This window comes from Malus domestica, chromosome 17 (assembly GCF_042453785.1).
Source record: "Malus domestica chromosome 17, GDT2T_hap1".
NCBI lineage: Eukaryota > Viridiplantae > Streptophyta > Magnoliopsida > Rosales > Rosaceae > Malus > Malus domestica.
The window spans coordinates 13,314,822-13,334,743 of record NC_091677.1 but is presented as its reverse complement, the minus strand read 5'-3'; the positions used below and the strand labels follow the sequence as shown (position 1 = coordinate 13,334,743).

General features: G+C 37.6%; 3 protein-coding genes across 8 annotated transcripts; 2 read left to right on the top strand and 1 right to left on the bottom strand.

Annotated features, from left to right (window-relative positions):
- The first annotated feature begins 5,519 nt into the window (after positions 1-5,519).
- Positions 5,520-10,226, top strand: LOC103405216 (coatomer subunit beta-1-like). The gene is made up of 4 exons (XM_070817280.1): positions 5,520-7,838; positions 8,131-8,643; positions 9,238-9,323; positions 9,652-10,226. Exons 1-4 carry the CDS (start codon positions 5,553-5,555, stop codon positions 9,854-9,856), a joined length of 3,090 nt encoding a protein of 1,029 aa, XP_070673381.1. The 5' UTR covers positions 5,520-5,552; the 3' UTR covers positions 9,857-10,226.
- A 1,731-nt stretch (positions 10,227-11,957) lies between these two features.
- On the top strand, positions 11,958-14,256 carry LOC103405310 (exocyst complex component EXO70A1). Its single transcript, XM_008344278.4, has one exon. The coding sequence runs from the start codon at positions 12,117-12,119 to the stop codon at positions 14,118-14,120; it is 2,004 nt and encodes a 667-aa protein (XP_008342500.3). The 5' UTR covers positions 11,958-12,116; the 3' UTR covers positions 14,121-14,256.
- Positions 14,257-14,481: 225 nt separating this feature from the next.
- On the bottom strand, positions 14,482-19,646 carry LOC103405309 (uncharacterized). 6 transcript variants are annotated; one of them, XR_011578163.1, is made up of 12 exons: positions 19,394-19,645; positions 18,563-18,663; positions 18,285-18,459; positions 17,982-18,203; positions 17,794-17,887; positions 17,097-17,611; positions 16,881-16,980; positions 16,651-16,712; positions 15,892-15,998; positions 15,698-15,785; positions 14,670-15,257; positions 14,482-14,580 (listed from the first exon to the last, which is right to left on the bottom strand). XR_011578163.1 is itself a non-coding variant. In XM_029097613.2 (11 exons), exons 1-11 carry the CDS (start codon positions 19,544-19,546, stop codon positions 15,006-15,008), a joined length of 1,869 nt encoding a protein of 622 aa, XP_028953446.2. In that variant the 5' UTR covers positions 19,547-19,646; the 3' UTR covers positions 14,561-15,005. The 6 variants fall into 6 exon arrangements, 4 of the variants coding, with proteins under 4 accessions (XP_028953446.2, XP_028953445.2, XP_028953447.2 ...); XR_003770842.2 differs by having other exon boundaries at positions 16,651-16,799; positions 19,394-19,632; XM_029097613.2 differs by having other exon boundaries at positions 14,561-15,257; positions 19,394-19,646.
- Positions 19,647-19,922: the final 276 nt, after the last annotated feature.

Below are 19,922 nucleotides of genomic sequence, written 5' to 3'. Positions count from 1 at the left end.
ATATGGCTAATCCAACGTTTGCCAGACTAAAATTTTCTTTTGGACAAGAGATATAGCGACGGGAAATCAAATTGAGAATTTTAAATGCGAATAATTGATTGAACTATAAGTCCTTTACGGGTTAGACTAGTTAAATCACTTTGTAAGTGAGTGGAATTTTAGCATTTATAAACATTTTACGTACATACTTTGCAATGAATGTATTTATGTTTATTCTTTGTAATATGGAAACACTACTTTACTAGTTTTTGTTTTAATGATATTTTTTTCCATTTTGTCAGAAAAAAAAACTTCAAATTCGACTGATATAGTTGAAGATGACGATATATGTTAACTTATGATGAGTTCACCTAATTGTTGCGAGCCTCATTGACATAACATATTTTTATTGCAGTACCGTGTTGTAAATGTCTATTAATTTCCTTGTAACGAATATGACAACATCTTAACTTTTCTTCATTTTTTAGTCATTTTTAAAATACATACAAGCGATAATCAGAAATATGAATCAAACACATGAATTTATACCTAAAAACGCACACGCACTTAACCAGTTGAACTACAAATTTTGCGTTTTCTACTCTTAATGTCAAATATTATACTTATGATCACATCATTTATAACCAACTGATTGTAGTAAGTTAGACTTTTGCACTTGAGCTTTAGACTAATAATATTAATGGAAAAAGTAGAAGTGGCCAAAACTGGTGAGGAGCCGTCTCAAACGGCAATCATCCGCCTCAGACAGCGGGAGTCTGAGTCAACCAAGGACAAACACGTCCATGAAATTTGGCTCGCGTGTTTGCAGGGATTATGTATTAAATATATTTATAATATCAGTTCAAATATTTTATTAAATTAAAACTTCAACATCTTCATGCCAATAATTTTTTTTAATTAATCTAAGATCTTCTAAGAAAAATAAAATAAAATCAGTGGCTAATTTTGTTTGTTTTGGCAGAGTACTGGATCCGAGATCTACTTATTTAAAGTAGATGCTTTTGTTTTTTTTCTTTTTTGTTAGATACTTAAGTTAGATGCATAAGTCTTCCTATACAAAGAGAGGTTCCTCTTTAAGAAAAGATAACAAACAATGTTACTAGCACAATTTTGGATCAATCTTGTAGTGTTACCTTCTATGTCGAATTCATTTATGTTATTCAAATCAATTCTCATTTCAGGAGTACAAAATATGATGTTGCTTTATGTGGTATCGAAACTCTAAGGGATTAATATATCATTAATATGTGGTGTGATACCTCCTGTATTCAAACTAACATCATTTGATCACTAGGTATATGATCAAAATGAAATGTCTTCTAAAAATTGCATATTATATGCCTTACAAAACTTAACTCTTGAGGTGGGGAGGATGCAAAGAATTCAGAAAATCGATAGGTTAAGAGTTCGATTGCTGAGAAAATAGCTATGAATGACATAGTATAAGATTCAAGTATATTATTTTGCTTTTAATTAACAATTGAAAAGAACGAATTTGAACTACATTATTTCTAGCATATTGTAAGGATAATATCGTTTATTAAAACATAATAATAATAATAACAATTGAAGTTCATGATATTTGAACTGAAAGACTAGGTGTTATTAGACTAAATTATCATCATGCATTTAGTTTTCCGAAAAAAGTATAATTATGTACTAGTATTTTTGCTTCATATTTTGTTTTTACATTTAGTTGGTTTTATATTAATTTACTAACTGTTTAGCACTTGAGCGTTCGTATATAAGTCATATATAAAATTTTTGTGGGGAACTGCTGCTATATTATTTTACAAATTGTGGCGTTGAAATTAATTAATCAAATGATTAAGGTGGTACGGTTTGCTCTAATTAAATTTGAGATGCTTATTCTTCATGACGTTAATGAACTTATAAGTTATTTCAAGTGGCTTTTTTGGTTTAATTAGATGGGCAATTGTTTTCAGCATTTTAATTAATTAAAGGAAAGCTTGGTTTGAATGAACAAGAACAGGATTGCTCAACTAATCTTCAAGCTACATAAGAACACATTTATTGATTCGATTGTTGATCACATATCTTAAACTAATGATATTCAATAAATATGATATGAACAATCGTGATAAGTTGTGCAAAGTCCTACCAAAAAACAGAAATTAGTTGTCATAACTTATGGGATAAAACTTATCCTAAAGAAGGGATTGTAATTAGAGATGATAAGGAGTTATATAACAAACTCACAAAGAGAAGCCCCTCGGGCAAGAACTAAAACGGAAGAGTGTATCACCAAGCCTTACACTCATGACTCATGATATAGATTACCAATTTTAGCTAACGCATTTGCTATAAAATTTGTTTTCCGGTAAATATGGCGAAAGAAAGGGGATATTGTCACACCCCAAAACTTGAGGTGTGAGATCAAAAGGAATAAAGAGATCAAGATGATAGTTTAAGAGTGTAAATAAGTCATTAGCCAAAGAGTTTGACAGAGTAAAATTTAAACTCAACAAATATAGTAACCAAAACTATCAGTGGAACTTTAACAAATAAAAAAAGGAAGTCTTAATGAAACACTTATGGTATTGTTCACTTTTAACGTTAAGGACATTTTTAGCCTAAAAGTGTTAGGATGCCATAGCAGATGGCATAATATGGTGGTGACAAGTGTACAAGAGGCTGTTATTAGTTAGTTGGGATTGGGAGTTAGCTATAAGATAGTGGTTTGTAAGAGAAGAAGGTAGTCAATGAAATGATATTGTTGTTTTGTTAGTATCTCTCTGTGCAATTGTGGAAGATGTAGAGTAGGGACCTAACAAAAAGTCACTCATGGTACTATTCACTTTACCCTTTATTTTGTCATTGTGATTAAAACTACCGTTTTTGATGACTTTTCGTTAGTTTTCCTATAAAATAAAGGGCTTTTTGTTGTATTACAAATTGCAGAAAATGACATGTAACATAAAATTCACCAAAAACACTCGTTTAACTAAAGAGTGAACAACTTCAAATTCAAGGTAGACATAAAGGAATAACTTGTGTAAAAAATTTGTGGGTTTTTGAGTTCGGAAACTATAAGAAAATTGAAGTGTAAAACAAGCAAGATGCCGTTTTTCTGAAGAAAAAAATATAATAAAATAAAGGGTAAATTACATAGTAACCCCTTAGGTTTGAGGTCTATTGCAATCTTATACAACATTTTTAAAACATTTCGCTTTCATACCTCAAGTATTATTTTATTTCAATTTTATACAACCATTAGATTTTCCATCCATGGATCTGTTAAATGCTGACGTGGCCGCCACATATATGACACGTGGCTGCCAAATGTCTGCCATGTGGCAAATAAAATAATTTTTTAATTAAAAAAAAAAACATATCTGCCATTTTTTTTTCTCTCTCTTTCTTCTTCTTCTTCTCTTTCTCTTTCTTCTTCTTCTGGGTTCGGACCCTTTTTTTTTTCTTTTTTTTTTCCTTCTTCTTCTTCCTCCTCCTCCTCCTCCTCTTTCTTCTTCTCTTCTTCTTCTTCTGGGTTCCGTCCCTTTTTTTTTTCTTCTTCTCTTTCTCTTTCTTCTTCTTCTGGGTTCCGTCCCTTTTTTTTTTCTTCTTCTCTTTCTCTTTCTTCTTCTTCTGGGTTCGGACCCCTTTTTTTTTTTTTTCTTCTTCTTTTTCTTCTGGGTTCGGTCCCTTTTTTTTTTCTTTTTTTTTTCTTTTCTTCTTCTTCTTCTTCTTCTTCTTCTTCCTCATCCTCCTCCTCTTTCTTCTTCTCTTCTTCTTCTTCCTCCTTCTTTTTCTGGGTTTGGTCCTTTTTTTTTTTTTTTTCTTCTTCTTCTTCTTCCTCCTCCTCCTCCTCCTCCTCTTTCTTCTTCTTCCTCCTTCTTCTGGGTTCGGACCCCTTTCTTTTTTTTATCTTTTTTTTCTTCTTCTTCTTCTTTCTCCTCCCTCCTCTTTCTTCTTCTCTTCTTCTTCTTCCTCCTTCTTCTGGGTTCGGTCCCTTTTTTTTTTTTCTTCTTCTTCTTCTTCCTCATCCTCCTCCTCTTTCTTCTTCTCTTCTTCTTCTTCCTCCTTTTTCTGGGTTCGGTCCCTTTTTTTTTTTTTTCTTTTTCCTTCTTCTTCTTCTTCCTCCTCCTCCTCCTCCTCTTTCTTCTTCTTCCTCCTTCTTCTGGGTTCGGACCCTTTTTTTTTTTTTCTTCTTCTTCTTCTTCTTCCTCCTCCTCCTCCTCCTCTTTCTTCTTCTTTCTCCTTCTTCTGGGTTCGGTCCCTTTTTTTTTTCTTCTTCCAATTTCAGGTTTTTAAAAAAAAAATTAAAAAATTATTTTATTTGCCACGTGGCAGACATTTGGCAGCCACGTGTCATATATGTGGCAGCCACGTCAGCATTTAACAAATCCATGGATGGAAAATCTAACGGTTGTATGAAATTGAAATAAAATAGTACTTGAGGTATGAAAGTGAAATGTTTTAAAGATGTTGTATAAGATTGCAATAGACCTCAAACCTGAGGGGCTACTATGTAATTTACACTAAAATAAATTTCAATATAAAGCCGATTACGTTCTAAAGTGTCAAAATCTAAAATGCAAAATGCAAAATACAAACTAAGTAATAGATAATCAGCCAAATTTGAGTACAACCAATCTTCATAATGGTTCTCAAAACACAACTCATCCAGCCCCAAAAATATAACAAGTTCACAAAAGAAACCTCAAGCTTCTTACAAAAACATATTCAGGTCATTTTATGAAAATTATACATGAACGAAAATTTATACAAGAAAAAAGGCGAGTGATTAGATGTTACATGGTTCTTTTCCTAGGTAAGTAGAGACACTAGCCTTCCCTACATCATCTGAAAATACATTAAAAAAAAGGGGGGTGAGCATAGAATGCCCAATAGGGTTTTTTGGGTAAGTTCGTAATCATTTAAATTCTTAGCGCATGCCAAAAAACAGTAAGAGTATTTCAAAAACATTCAAATCCACTACTATTTTGATCCAACGTGGGCAATATGCTTTAAAAATGCTGTGTATATATATAAAAAGGGTAAATTACATAGTAACCCCTCAGGTTTAAGATCTATTATAACCCCATACAACATCTTTAAAACATTTCACTTTCATACATCAGTACTATTGTCACATCCCGGCCCGGGTCCACCACATCCTGAGCCAAGAGGAGGAAGAAGGGGATAAGGTTTCAGCTTTTGGATTTTTTAATTTTTTTTTAAATTTAGAAGATTTAGGTTTTTAAAAAAAAAAAATTAAAAAATTATTATTTTTGCCACTTGACACATATTTGGCAACCACGTGACACAAATGTGGCAGCCACGTCAGCGCTTAATGGATCAATATATGGAAAATATAACGGATGTATTATTTTGAAATAAAATAGAACGTGAGGTATGAAAGTGAAATATTTTAAAGATATTGTATGAGATTGTAATAGACCTTAATCTTGAAGGGCTACTATGTAATTTACTAAAAAAAATTATAATTAGTGAGAATAACATTTCAAAAATCCAAAACTCCAAATTGAAAACTTATTTGTTGCAACTCGCGCTTATTCATTTAGTCCGAAATGATCCAACTTATTGGTTTGGTAATTTTCCTTGACCCAACCCAACCCAACCCAATTTCTTTGGCCCAATCCAACTGTTCCTCTCACTCCCTCCCCACCGCGCTCTCTCTCGTCCACCCACACCAATCCCCACCCTCCAAACAGACACCCAGATCTCCTCCGCATTTCTCCGATTCAGATCCGACATTGCCCGTTTCGGATCCGCCGAGATCCAATCCCAATTTCGGATCTTTCCCAATGATGGAGAAGTCCTGCACTCTCCTGGTCCACTTCGACAAGGGCACCCCCGCCCTCGCCAACGAGATCAAGGAAGCCCTCGAAGGAAACGACGTCGAATTGAAGATCGAAGCCCTGAAGAAGGCCATCATGCTCCTCCTCAATGGCGACACCATCCCCCACCTCTTCATCACCATCATCCGCTACGTCCTCCCCTCCGAGGACCACACCGTCCAGAAGCTCCTCCTCCTCTACCTCGAGATCATCGACAAGACCGACTCCAAAGGCAAGGTCCTGCCGGAGATGATTCTCATCTGCCAGAACCTCCGCAACAACCTCCAGTCCCCCAACGAGTACATCCGCGGAGTCACGCTCCGGTTCCTGTGTCGCCTGAACGAGTCCGAGATCATCGAGCCGCTGATCCCCTCGATTCTCGCCAATTTGGAGCACCGCAACCCGTTCGTGCGCCGGAATGCGGTCCTGGCGATCATGTCCGTGTACCGGCTGCCGCAGGGGGAGACGTTGCTGGACAGCGCGCCGGAGATCATAGATCGGTTCTTGGCGTCGGAGCAGGACCCGTCGAGTAAGCGAAACGCTTTCCTTATGCTGTTTAATTGCGCGCAGGATAGGGCTGTGAATTACTTATTTACGCATATCGATAGGATTATTGATTGGGGGGAACAGTTACAGATGGTTGTGTTGGAATTGATTAAGAAGGTCTGTAGGGTTAATAAAGGTGAGAAAGGGAAGTACATTAAGGTTATAATCTCGTTGCTTAATGCCCCGTCTAGTGCCGTTGTTTATGAGTGTGCCGGAACCCTTGTGTCGCTGTCCTCGGCACCTACTGCAATTCGGGCAGCTGCCAATACGTATTGTCAGTTGTTGTTGTCGCAGAGTGATAACAATGTGAAGTTGATTGTGCTGGATAGGATTAGCGAGCTTAAGGCTTCACACAGGGAGATTATGGTTGAGTTGGTTATGGATGTGCTCAGGGCACTGTCAAGTCCGAATGTTGATATTAGGAGGAAGACTCTTGACATTGTGCTTGATTTGATTACCCCCGCGAATGTTGATGAGGTTGTGATGATGTTGAAGAAGGAGGTTGTGAAGACTCAGGGTGGGGAACTTGAGAAGAATGGGGAGTATAGGCAGATGTTGGTGCAAGCAATTTACGCGTGTGCTGTTAAGTTTCCTGAGGTGGCGAGCACGGTTGTGCATCCTTTGATGGATTTCTTGGGCGATTCTAATGTGGCTTCAGCGCTGGACGTGGCAGTTTTTGTGCGTGAGATAATTGAAACCAACCCCAAGCTGCGTGTTTCTATAATAATGAGGCTGCTGGATACTTTCTACCAGATCCGCAATTCCAGGGTGTGTACTCATGCTCTATGGATTATTGGTGAGTATGCTCTCTCGCTTTCGGAGGTTGAGAGTGGGATTGCAACCATTAAGCAGTGTCTTGGGGAGCTTCCATTCTACACTGCTTCTGAGGAAAAGGAGGCACAAGATGCTTCAAAGAACTCTCAGGTGGTAAGCTCGAGCACCGTGTCTTCTAGGAGGCCTGTGATCCTTGCAGACGGGACCTATGCTACCCAATCTGCTGCACTGGAAACTGCTATCTCTGCACCTGTCCTTCAAGGATCTCTGACTTCTGTGGAGAACTTGAGATCATTGGTTCTCTCGGGCGATTTTTTCCTTGAGACAGTTGTGGCTTGCACATTAACAAAGCTTGTTTTAAGATTGGAAGAGATTCAGCCTTCAAAGGTTGAAGTGAACAAGGCAACCACACAGGCATTGTTGATCATGGTCTCTATGCTGCAACTGGGTCAATCCTCAGTCCTTCCACATCCGATTGATAATGACTCTCAAGATAGAATTGTCCTTTGCATCCGATTACTATGCCATAAAGGTGAAGAAGTAAGGAAGATATGGCTAGAGTCATGTAGACAGAGCTTTGTCAAAATGCTTGCCGATAAGCAGCTCCGGGAAACAGAGGAAAGTAAAGCTAAGGCCCAGATATTGAATGCACAACCTGATGACCTTATTGATTTCTACCATCTCAAGAGCAGAAAGGTAAGGCAGAATTATGCTTCTCACCTTTTGCACTCCGTGAAGTTAATACCCAATCAAGGAATTGATATTGTTTCTTTATGACTTTTTTTTCATGTTCCAACTTGCTTTAGATATTGAAGCTTAACATTTTTCTTGACTATTTAATGATAATTTAGCAGTTTATAAAATTGTGGAACAAACAACCTAGTGCAATTGCAATACAGTTTATAATGTTGAATTCAGATTGACCACCAAAACGATCATTTGTATCACATGCTTTTGGATGTTTTTCTTATATGCATATATTTTTCAGGGCATGAGCCAGCTTGAGTTGGAGGATGAGGTCCAAGATGATCTCAAACGTGCTACTGGAGAGTTCACAAAGGATAATGATGATGCAAACAAGCTCAACCGCATTCTTCAGCTCACAGGATTCAGTGATCCTGTTTATGCTGAAGCATATGTTACAGTTAATCATTATGACATTGTTCTTGATGTTACTGTCATCAATCGAACAAAGGAAACCCTTCAGAATTTGTGCTTGGAGTTGGCCACTATGGGTGATCTCAAACTTGTTGAGCGTCCTCAAAACTACACACTAGCTCCGGAATCAAGCAAACAGATAAAGGCAAACATTAAGGTCTCTTCAACTGAAACAGGAGTTATATTTGGCAACATTGTATACGAGACTTCTTCAAATGTGCTTGAGAGAACAGTTATTGTCCTCAATGACATCCATATTGATATAATGGATTACATCTCTCCTGCATCATGTGCTGATGTAGCATTTAGGGCAATGTGGGCTGAGTTTGAGTGGGAGAACAAGGTACACTGATTTGATATGTTTTTGCATTATTTTCTGTGCTTCATTGATATGATCATTAGGTGCTTCTTCGAGAAATGGTTTCACAATTACTCTAAAGCATCTGATTTTTTTTAAACAATCATTTGATAGTTTATGGGTGGTCAGCTTTGGTGATTATTACTGCAACATGTGCTAGCACTGTTTTAGTTATCCTTATTTTTTGAATGGTAGTAGTATTGTCTTGAACCCATGCATTATGGGCAACTGGTCTGAGTTAAAATCTCTATACGACAGCCGTCTAGCCTCAGAATCACTTTTCTCGTTCTAGTAAATACATATTCTATTTTATGTTGTGTGGTTGTTGCACCACAAATGATGCAAATTTATTCATTTCTTTGTGCTTATATAATCACTGTTAGACATTTAGATTGTGCTTCTGAATCATTGTTGGGTTCATAAATGTGTTGCCCGTTTTATGAATGATAGTTCTCATGGATTTGTTTTTCATTCTCACATCAGAAAGCAATGTGCATCTTATATGTACTTATTTAGTTTTGTTCCTTGATATAGACGCACTTGGATTCTACCATGCATTAACACACTTGTGTTTCCCAGGTTGCCGTAAATACTATTATTCAAGACGAGAAGGAATTTCTGAACCATGTTGTAAAAGCGACTAACATGAAGTGCCTGACTCCACCGTAAGTTTTACACTATTAACTATGTTGTTTACTCTGTTAGACTGTTACATATGAAATTATTACATAATTAGATACACAGAATCATACATAGCCATGGTCTTATGCAAGCGTACGAAGCTTAACATATGCATATATAATTACACAACAATCATTTAAGAAGTTGAAGTTGGCTACTTTAGTTACATGTTGGTCATTTTTCAAGTGTGATACACACATGCATGTAACATGCATCCAAGAGTAGGAACAATTCCTCTAATTTCTTATGCATTCTTGCTGGATAATTGATGGTTTATTAATTCCTGATTATCCCTTACTAATTGGGCATTAGATCGGCACTGGAAGGAGAGTGTGGAGTCCTCGCTGCTAATTTGTATGCGAAGAGTGTTTTTGGGGAGGATGCTTTGGTGAATGTGAGTGTTGAGAAACAAGCAGATGGTAAGCTAAGTGGATACATCAGAATCAGAAGCAAGACTCAAGGCATTGCCCTCAGTCTTGGGGACAAAATCACCTTGAAACAGAAAGGCGGCCCTTGATCGAACATTAACCCTAATTTTGCAGCTGTTCTACCTTCTTCAACATTGTGAGTACGAGTCTGCTTATTGCAGCCGAGGCCTACCTCTATTCATCGTGCTCTTACGTTCATATTTTTCCTTAGGATCAAGTTTGTTATAGGAATTTTTGGTTTCTTATGTCATTGCCTTGGACGTTACAGTCTATCTCAATTCTTTTGATCAATGCCTTTCCCAGTAAGTGGATAGATAGGACATATTTTACTATCCACAATATATTCAAAGTAAATTTGTAGTGATGTCCACCTTACACGTTTCTATTGTCAAATGTAATGTTTCATGTTTTAACTTTGTAATAGCTGTTGCTATCAGTCCACCAGTTTTTGTGCCAGCATTTTTCGCTCGTTGTGTTACTCATTTCACGTCCAAGTTTATTGACCCGTTTTGCTTTAGTTTTTGCATCAGTCTGATATTTCGGTGCTGGGAGTAGTATAGTACTGGTTATGTGCATATTCACTCCCTTCTCATCAAGGATGACCTCTACGGCACTCACAGTGACGTTACGTGCCATACAAGTTTTTCGAGTCCGGTTGTTATAAGTGATTTACTCTTGTAAACAAGGTAATGCTATTAGGAAGTTGGAGTAATTCGATCAAGCTTAGTATTGGTTTGGTACTGAGGTGCTTTTATAAAAAGTTGGTATAAAAAAAAGTTAAGCTCAAAAAGATGTTTGGTAAACACTTAAAAACAGCTTATTTTCACAGTTTTGGGTAAAAAAAAAAGCTGAAAATGTGAAGCGGTAAAAATGAGCTTATTCTTTATTCTCACAGCATAGCAGAAGCAGTTTTTTTTTCAAAGCACAGCAATACCAAACCTGCCCTTAATCTCAGAAATTGACACCTTATGGTGTCTTAAAAGCAAGCAAATTAGGCAACAGCCAGCATTCTGGTTACGCAAAAGAAGCAATTTACTTCAAGAAACGTATAATCCCAAAAACAAAAACAATAGTAAATAAACTTTCCATGAACCTTAATGTTAATTTTATTTTACAAACGAGATATGATATTATACTTAATTCATCTACATTCCAAGGAGGGTGGGATTCAAACTTTGAGTGCACGAGTTTAGAGAGCATACTGTTCTAACTAACTTGACCACCTTAACTGTCCTTACTATATTAGTGTTCTAACAAATTTTAGAGAATTAAAAAAAAAAATTAATTTATGGGCAAACAACTTTAAGTTCAACAGAATTTAGTAGCCAGTCAAAATCTGGTTAATTTTTTGTGTGTTAACTATATTATTTAATCAAAGGAGGAGAGAGTTGGCTTAGCCTCATAATGAGCTAGTTGTAATGTTGAAATTCACCTTTGGACGAGATTCGAATCTAAGACCTCTCACTTACAAGTAAAGAGGAATACCAATAGACGTTAGTACTAAGTGGTTGTTGTTAACACACACACACACACACACACACACATATATATATATAAAGAGGAAGCATCACCATGTAGGGAGCACCCTAACATGGTTAAACATTCAAAATACCATAAATTGTCTTTAAAAACTCCAAAAGTTACATTAAATGAAATTAAAATTGTAATTCAAAACATTTTAATTTTAAATAATTTAAATTTAAAACTTTTTTTTAACAAACGATATTATCTACACTATGAGAATATGTTTAAAACTTTAGAAACAAAATAACAAAAACAAAACCCCCACATTAGTGGGTGGTTTACGGTTGACTTCTATTTTCGTTTTATATAAACAAAAATATAGAAATCAAAACAACTTAATTTTTAAAAATTTTAAAAATCTTAAAAATAACTTAATTTAACATACAAAGGTCAATTGTCACACACGTAAGCGTGTGACAAGAGCCTAGTATATGTTTGTGAGCGCATGTATAAAAAACAGTATATGTATATAAGTTATAAGTAGGTGGTTTGGGGGCCTAACATGTTAATGTTTGTTTGTTTGCAAGTAATTATAAACAATAAAGGAAATTCATGGCATGGTAGTTGAGGCTTCTTGTGGGCTGTTTATCCTTGCTGGTACAAGGTTGGTTTGAATCTGGTTACTCTCCTTAGTTTCATTTGGTACTGTTTGGTGGAAAGTTTTTTTTTTCTATTCTTTTTCGACTAGTGTGGAAGAAACCACGACTCTATTTTTTACTGCACTCTTGTGAAAGCTCTTGGGGCACTATAAAAATGTCACACAAGTTTTGGTTCAGTAAAATAGGTTGGGGATTCTGAGATTGAAAAGTGCTTTTTTTTCGGAAAATGGCTGATGATGAAAGTTTTGAGAATCTAAAAGCTGCCCGGAAATTGTTGAAGGCTAGTATGGAGCAGTCTTCAGCTCTTTCGTCGGCGATTAATGAAGTTGGGTTGAAAGTGGAACGCATGAAGGAGAGGTTGCCATCTTTGGAAGCGGCAATTAGGCCCGTTGGGACGCGAAAGTGTGGATTATTTGCAATGAGGGACCAAATCAATGGTGCCATTGGCCCTGCTGCTGCTGTTCTCAAAGTGTATGATGTCGTTCGCGAGCTAGAGAATTCGCTGTCTTTCGAATCATGTTCTGATCTCCACGCTTATCTTTCGACCATGAAAAGGCTTGAAGGGGCATTGAGGTTTCTTGCTGGCAGCTGTGGGCTGGCCATTCCGTGGCTGCATGACATTGTTGAGTTTTTGGAAGGCGACGCATTTGCCAATGATCAAAGCCTCTCGAATGTGAAGAAAGCTCTGAGAATTCTACGGGTGTTGCGCGCAATCGAGGGTTGTGCTCGCCTTGATGGAGGGGTTCTCAATGCTGCGTTCAACAAGCTGGAAACCGAATTTGTAAGCTTATTAATGGAGAACAATGCTACAGCCTGCATTGCTTCATCGCCATTACCAGTGCCGGTAATTCAAAAGCTTCAAGCCATAGTTGAGAGACTGAATGCTGCTGATCGGTTTGAAAAGTGCGTATTGCTGTACGCTGGCGTGCGGAGTTTGAATGCTAGAAGAAGCTTGCAGGCTCTCGATCTCAACTACCTTGAGATACAAGACTCTGAGTTTGATGATACGCAGAGCATCGACTCTTACATTGAGCAATGGGGCGAGCATTTGGAGTTGGTTGTGAAGCATTTTCTCGAGTTTGAGTACAAACTCTGCAACAGTGTCTTTGAGAAGACAGAATCAGATGCTTGGAAGCGCTGCATTGCGAGATTCGCTGAAGAGTTTAGGCTTGTTTCTTTCCTCCAATTTGGCAGGAGTGTCACCAAGATAAAGAAGGGCCCGGTCAAGCTCTTGAAGCTACTAGATGTATTCGCGGTTTTAGAAAATCTAAGGGTCAATTTTAACCGGCTTTTCGGAGGGGAGGCCTGCGGTGAGATTCAGAACCTCACAAGGGATCTGATCAAGAAGGTTGTCAATGGGGCTTGTGAGATTTTCTGGGAACTTCCCAGTCAAGTGAAGTTGCAAAGGCCGTTTTCTTCTCCATCGGATGGTGGCATTCCCGGGCTAGTAACCTTTATAACTAATTTCTACAATCAACTTCTAGGGGAAGACTACAAGCCAATCTTGATCCAGGTCTTGCAGATCCATCAAAGCTGGAAAACCGATATACACGAAGATGAAGATGATCTTCTTTTGAAACAAATTCTTAGCACGATGAAGGAAATCGGGCTAAATTTGGATGCGTGGTCGAAGACCTACGAAGACATCTCCCTCTCCTACCTTTTCATGATGAACAATCACTGCCATTTCAGCCAATTGAAGGGCACAAAGCTTGGGGAAATAATGGGAAACTCTTGGTTAGCAGCACATGAGCAATACAAGGACTACTATGCAGCTCTCTACTTGAGAGAGAGTTGGGGAAAGCTTCTGATTCTCCTAACCCAAAAGGGTTGGATTTCGCCCCCTGTCGGGGGAGCAACGGATTATCATCAGGGCTCCGACGATAAGAAAAGGCTCAAGGCATTCAACGAGGCATTCGACGAGAGGTACAAGAAGCACTCGAATTGGATCATTTCGGACGATTGCTTGAGGCAGAAGGTATGCCAACTTTTGGTGCAGGCAGTTGTACCTGTTTATAAAAGTTACATGCAGAAGTATGGAGTTTTGTTGCAACAAGATGCAAGTGCTAGGAAGTATGTCAAACACACTACACAAAGCTTGGAGAAGATGCTGAGCTCACTCTTTCAGCCCCAGCGTAGCAAGTACTGCAGTACCAAACATATTCGCTTTATCGGCAAGCTGAAAAACGTCGTCACCAATCAGTTTCGTGTTACGCTGACCGCAATGTGAGTTCATAGGGTAATGCTAGAGGATCACATTTCTAGAGTTTTGGTAATTTCCTTGTACAGATCTACACGTAAAATTAATTAACACGTATTGGTTTAAATTATTATTCTCGGATTTCCTATCAACTTCTTCATTCGTATTGATGTTCTTGATTCGGAAACTTCTCCTTGTAGCTACATGTTTTCGTCGCGTTAAAAAAAAAAGGTTTGTGCCGATTGATTTTCACCTGCACTTCAATGAAAAGAATTTCGAGCAGGATGGCATAAAACATAAATCGATTGATGACGAGGACATCTGGAAGTAGATTTTTTTCCGGTTTAGATTCCGGCTAAAGATGGTTAGTACTGCAGTTATGTTTGTTACTGTCCAAAGTCCAAACCGTAACATTAGAAATGGTGAGGAACCTTTCGACATCACATTCTAAGTTGACTTCAACCCAATAATTCCGAAGTACTACGAGCACCTGCAATTACAGCTAAATTCTGTCAATGCGATGAACAAAAGTTTACATTCTCGTGGCAAAATCGCCAATCTGATATTCCGTAATTTTACCTGCGGAGTGATTGCAGACGTGAAACTGTCAAATCACTCTTTACAAACCAACAGAAGTGCACTTTCAGGCTATGCTGCTGCGAAAACTATTTATATCCTAAAAGAGTTTCTATAATCTTCAAGAGGAACAACACGGATGCTATGTGTGGAATTCGAACGGAGGTTACCCAGCTGATTCCGCCCAGAAAACAAAATAGAAAACACCCTTCAAAAGTTTAGAAGTAGATTTCATAGATCAACCTAATCTCCTCATAACTCGCGGATCCTCAGTATGGTAGTAGTTAGGATTTATTTAGTTCCGTCAACTATACGCCATTGCAACGCTGATTCTAAGAATTAAACACCTGCAGTTGCAGCGGGCACTGTTGATGAAGCATTCCCTTCTTTGTCTGAATCAGAAAGATGTTTGGGGGCTGCTGCTGATGGATCAGTGCTAGGCTCTCTCCGCCACTGTAGACTAGAGCTCCCAAAATGTGGTGTTTTGGGGATAGCGTTTTTGTTGCCATGGGGTACATGTGCGTGGAAAGTCTTTGCAGAAATCTGGTTTGGGGCTGATGCTGCAGAAGCTGCTTCTCGTATCCTTAGAACCTATACAAAATGTATACAAGTCAAAAGTTAGAAAACAAAGGCCAAATTTAAATTCTAGTCCCTAGAATATGTCAGTCTCCAAAGGTGAATCTCAAATTTACAATACTTGTGTGTGTTTGTGAAATATGAGAGACGCACATAGAAACTTGTACAGCCCAACAAGCTCAATAGTATCAAACTATTCAATTTATAATATTTTTCCCAACTTGGTTCGTCTTCAGTCTTGGAAGGAAAATAAGGGCAATTATGTAGCATTTTCAACATGCATCCACTGCCTAATGAACATGGTAAAAGGTATAACAATAGAGTATCAGGTTTGTTACACTCAACCAAGTCAATCTCCATACGGCCTACCCTCGCCCCTTTCATTTTGTTCTTTCTTTCAATCTGTTTCGTTTTTTTTTTGTTTGTTTTTTGTTTAACACTTTTTGTTTGCTCACCTTCACTATTCTTGAATAAAACGTTGTCCCACTCAATGCCAAGGCTTTGTCAACAGATTCCTTGCTATCAAAGGTAACATAAGCAGACCTAAGAACAGAAATGTGAGAAACCGGTCCCGGACCCAAGATGAAACATACAAACAGAAATTGTACTCCTTAGATCATAATAGAGCAGATGACGAAATAAGCATTACCCTTGTGGTTTAGCAGTTACTACGTCTGTCAGAATCACCACATTGAAAACCCCTCCACACTTGGCAAAGAATGATGACAAAGCTTCTCTAGTTGCTGAAAAATGTACCTGTTTTTTTTTTTTTTTTTTCAAACAGTACATGGTATGCTTATGAGATATTTTACATAAATGCAGAATTGCAGATACAACAATTAAATTAATAAAAATAAGGAGGAATAATAGCAATCTCCATGGAAATTAACCACAAACAATTTGCACTTTATTTTAAAGAATGTGCTTACAAGTTACAATCCTCAGGTACTAGTTAGCTTAACTAAGAGGTGAACAGAAAGCAAGCCTAAATTACTAGATGTGAAAGAATACTGCCTCCAAATACCAATGTCAGTTAAAATACAGACTTGAAATTTGTAACAACATTCGCAAAGATGACCTAACAATGTGTGTAATTAAAAATAACTTTAAGAAATATCATTATGTATCACTACAGCTAATTGTTATCATCTGGTAAACAAAAGCTCTACAGTCTACGCTCTCAACAAGAGTCTGTTTCTATAACCATCTCAAAGGATTTCCACAGCGGCACACCCCTCTGGTTTCCATCTATTTATTATCAACTGTTTACCTAGAATTTCAATCCACTGAATACTTTCCCTTAGTGATTTCGTGTTCGCAAAGTCAGCCACTTCTCATCACACTACTGTGAATAATATTTCACTAATAGAGTGAATAAAAGAAGGAATATTATACAGAAAGATCTTACATTTGTCACCAATACAGTCCTTGACTCAATCTCAGTGTTGTTCTCCAAATCCTTTCGTATATCTGTAAATGCTTGCATTAGAACACATCCACCCAAAACCACCTTCCCCCACCCCCTACATTTGTGCACACAGACATTTGTTTCTAGCTCTGACCAAAATTCAAAGCATTTATAAGTTGAAACAAATTTCATACTTCAGAAAATTGGTCCAAGTTATCTAGAGGCTATACCAGATTTTGACAAATGATCGACTTTCACCACCTGCTTTGATTGAAGCTTTGACATTTCCATTTCAATTTGATGCAATCTTTCTTTTACCTCAAGCACTTCCTGGGAGAAAATCAGTCAAGGAGGGAAAACTAAGTTGATTCTTAAAATTACCAGACTTGAGGTTAGCGCTAGCTTTATTTTATAATTAACTATGATCTAACAGGAAAAGGACATACTGATGCCAGTTTCTGAGTAGTCCTCGAACCATTTTTGGTCAAGTTTGGCTTCTTGAAATTCTGTGAGATATCTTTGTACTGAGGATCCATGTTTCTCTCATGCACCAAAGAAGCTGAACCAGTGCCAGGGCCTGCCCTGATTTCGCCAAAGAGCCTCTTACGTCCAATATTGTTTGCACTATGAGGTTCACCCATTGCACTACCACCACGGTTCAGTTTCCTTGTCTCAACAGGGTGACTATAAGACCTCGTCCCAAGAGCAGGAACTTCAAGATTTCTCTTCAGAGGCATTAATGGGGGCTGGTTATGGACTCCTCCATCTTGTGTCATATGGCCAACACCATAAAAATGAACATTCTTGTGCCCTACAAATATGTCCTCACATGGCTTGCCCAATCTATCCCAAACACTACCCCGAGGTTTTTTACTATGCACAAACCCTGTACCTATTAATCTTGGTGACAGACTGCTTTCTAATGGGTTACTGCCACAGATCTCTTTAGGACAAGGATGTCCTGCAGGAAGAAAGCATAAAAAGAGTCCTCATTATTGATCCATGAGCAAACTAAATTTGTACGTCTGTAGAAAGGCAGCTAAAACAAATCAGTTTCACACATACAATCACATACAGGCACGTAATTATATATTTACATTTACAATTTTCTCAAGCATGCATTGAGGTAATCAAACATAGTACCTGATATGACATATTGCGTAACCTTAGACTCTGCCTCTCTTTTCGGCAAATGTAAGAGCTCCTTAGGCAACTCACTTGATTCATGCTTGAGAATCTGCTCTACAATAAGACAATTCTGAACTTACAAAAAGAAAAATGTGTTTAAAAATCACTGTCAGCTGCTGTATTAAACTGTTTAATAGGCCAACCTGGTTAATTTTATTTATACACCGAGTTCTTCTAACTAGCTCACAATTGATATTATCAGTTGCAATAGGTCTTTTCAGAATTTCATTTCTGCATGACCGTGACAATGTTTTCTTGGTATTCACCTCACTGAAAGGGACAGATTGAAAACCTTTAGCAAGTTTCACATCCTCACAAGAAACAGGATCACATGTTGACATATGGTAGGCCTTATCATCTTTCATCTGCCACGGGAAAGTTATATTACAAACTCCTCCTAACGCTCTATTATACATAAAGAAATAAATTCGGATAACTCATATTACCAAAAGTTCATCAGCATGTCTAGTAGAATGATTCTGGAATTCTGCACATCTGTCTGTGCTTGCACCCTTGCATCTCTTACTCTCTTGGTAACTAACAGTAGCAACTTCATCTGCATTCAATAAGCCAGTGTCTGCAGAAGATTGACCAGCATATTCCAACATAAGATTCCATAACCTAAATTGGCAGCGCAAAGGGATTAGCATCGACTATTCAAAACTGAGTTAGCATGTAAAGAAGAAAATTGTAGCTAATCAAGAGAGTTTGATAGTCAGGGTACCAGGATACAAAATCTACAGTCACGTCGCCAAGAAACGCCTCTAAATCCTCTTTTGCCTGATATTGATGCTTTCCATTACAAACCAGCACTGTTATATATTCCTAAAGCAATGAACATATTACTTTCAGTAAAATTTGGAGTAAATTCAACCATGAAGCTGTGAAAACTTGTTAATGAGAACAGGGCAAATCACGAATGTGCGTTCAATGTAAAATTTCAAACACAAGATTAACAATAAAAAGAAACAAATAAAGAAGTTAAAAGCACCTTGTCAACAATTACTGAAATTGAATACTATTCAGTGTTGGATAACATTCCCGAATCCTTCGATTATAAGGCCACTCTTTTCTTGTTGTCCACTCAAATGCTTTCGATTATGGAAGATGTTAAGTAAGCTCTAGCCTCTTGCTCTATCTGATATTACACATTGATAAAGTCTATAGAGACGCGCATGCAACTCCGAGACTATATCTTAAAAACCGCGCATTAATTAGCAAGCAAACAACGAAATCATCGCGAAATGTAGCATGGATTGCTAATTTCATTGCCAACATTTTCTCAGCAACCAAACATACAGTTATTATTATGTTGATTAAGCAGCATACGAAACTTTCACTCTTATTCCACCAAAAGCAAAAGCATCACGAAACATAGCGTAGCGTTAATTTCTCTGCCTACATTTTCTCAGCATCCAAACAACTAGTTACGAAAGAGAATCGCTCGTACATTTTCCCAAAAAAATCAATTTCTATCGTTGATTAGACTCGAAAAATGGAAATAAACAAAGGAAAATCCGAAATCGGAGGAATTGGAAAGGATGAAAAAAATTACAGCGAGGACGTCGTCTGTGTACTCGGAGAGAAATTGAGGAAGCTTGACGGCAATGGAGGATTTGAGCTTCCGAGCGAAAGGCGATTTCCTGTGGAGCTTGAAGGTCTTAGGGTTCGCCGAGAAAATATCCATCGGAGATTGTCGTAGTTTCATTAGGATCGCTCTCGCTCGCTCTGATCAATAGTTTTGACAGCCCATATACCACTCGAGTAAGAAGGAGCCACTGAAGCTTATTATACGAGCATTCCCAACATTTTGAAACGTCAAAACAATTTTTGTTTTTGGATTTTTAATTTTTAATTTTTAGTTTTTAATTTTTATTTGTTTGAAAATTGATTTACAAAAATAAAATTAAAAACGAAACGGTTATCCAACGTTACTTTACTGTTTTGTTTTTAATAGGTTCATAGTTATGTTATCTTCACTATCACTTAGTCATAAAAAAAAAAAAATTATTATACACTCCAAACTGGATAAGTGCAGGTTGAAAATTAAAGTACCATTACGGCCCTACCCCGATAACCATACC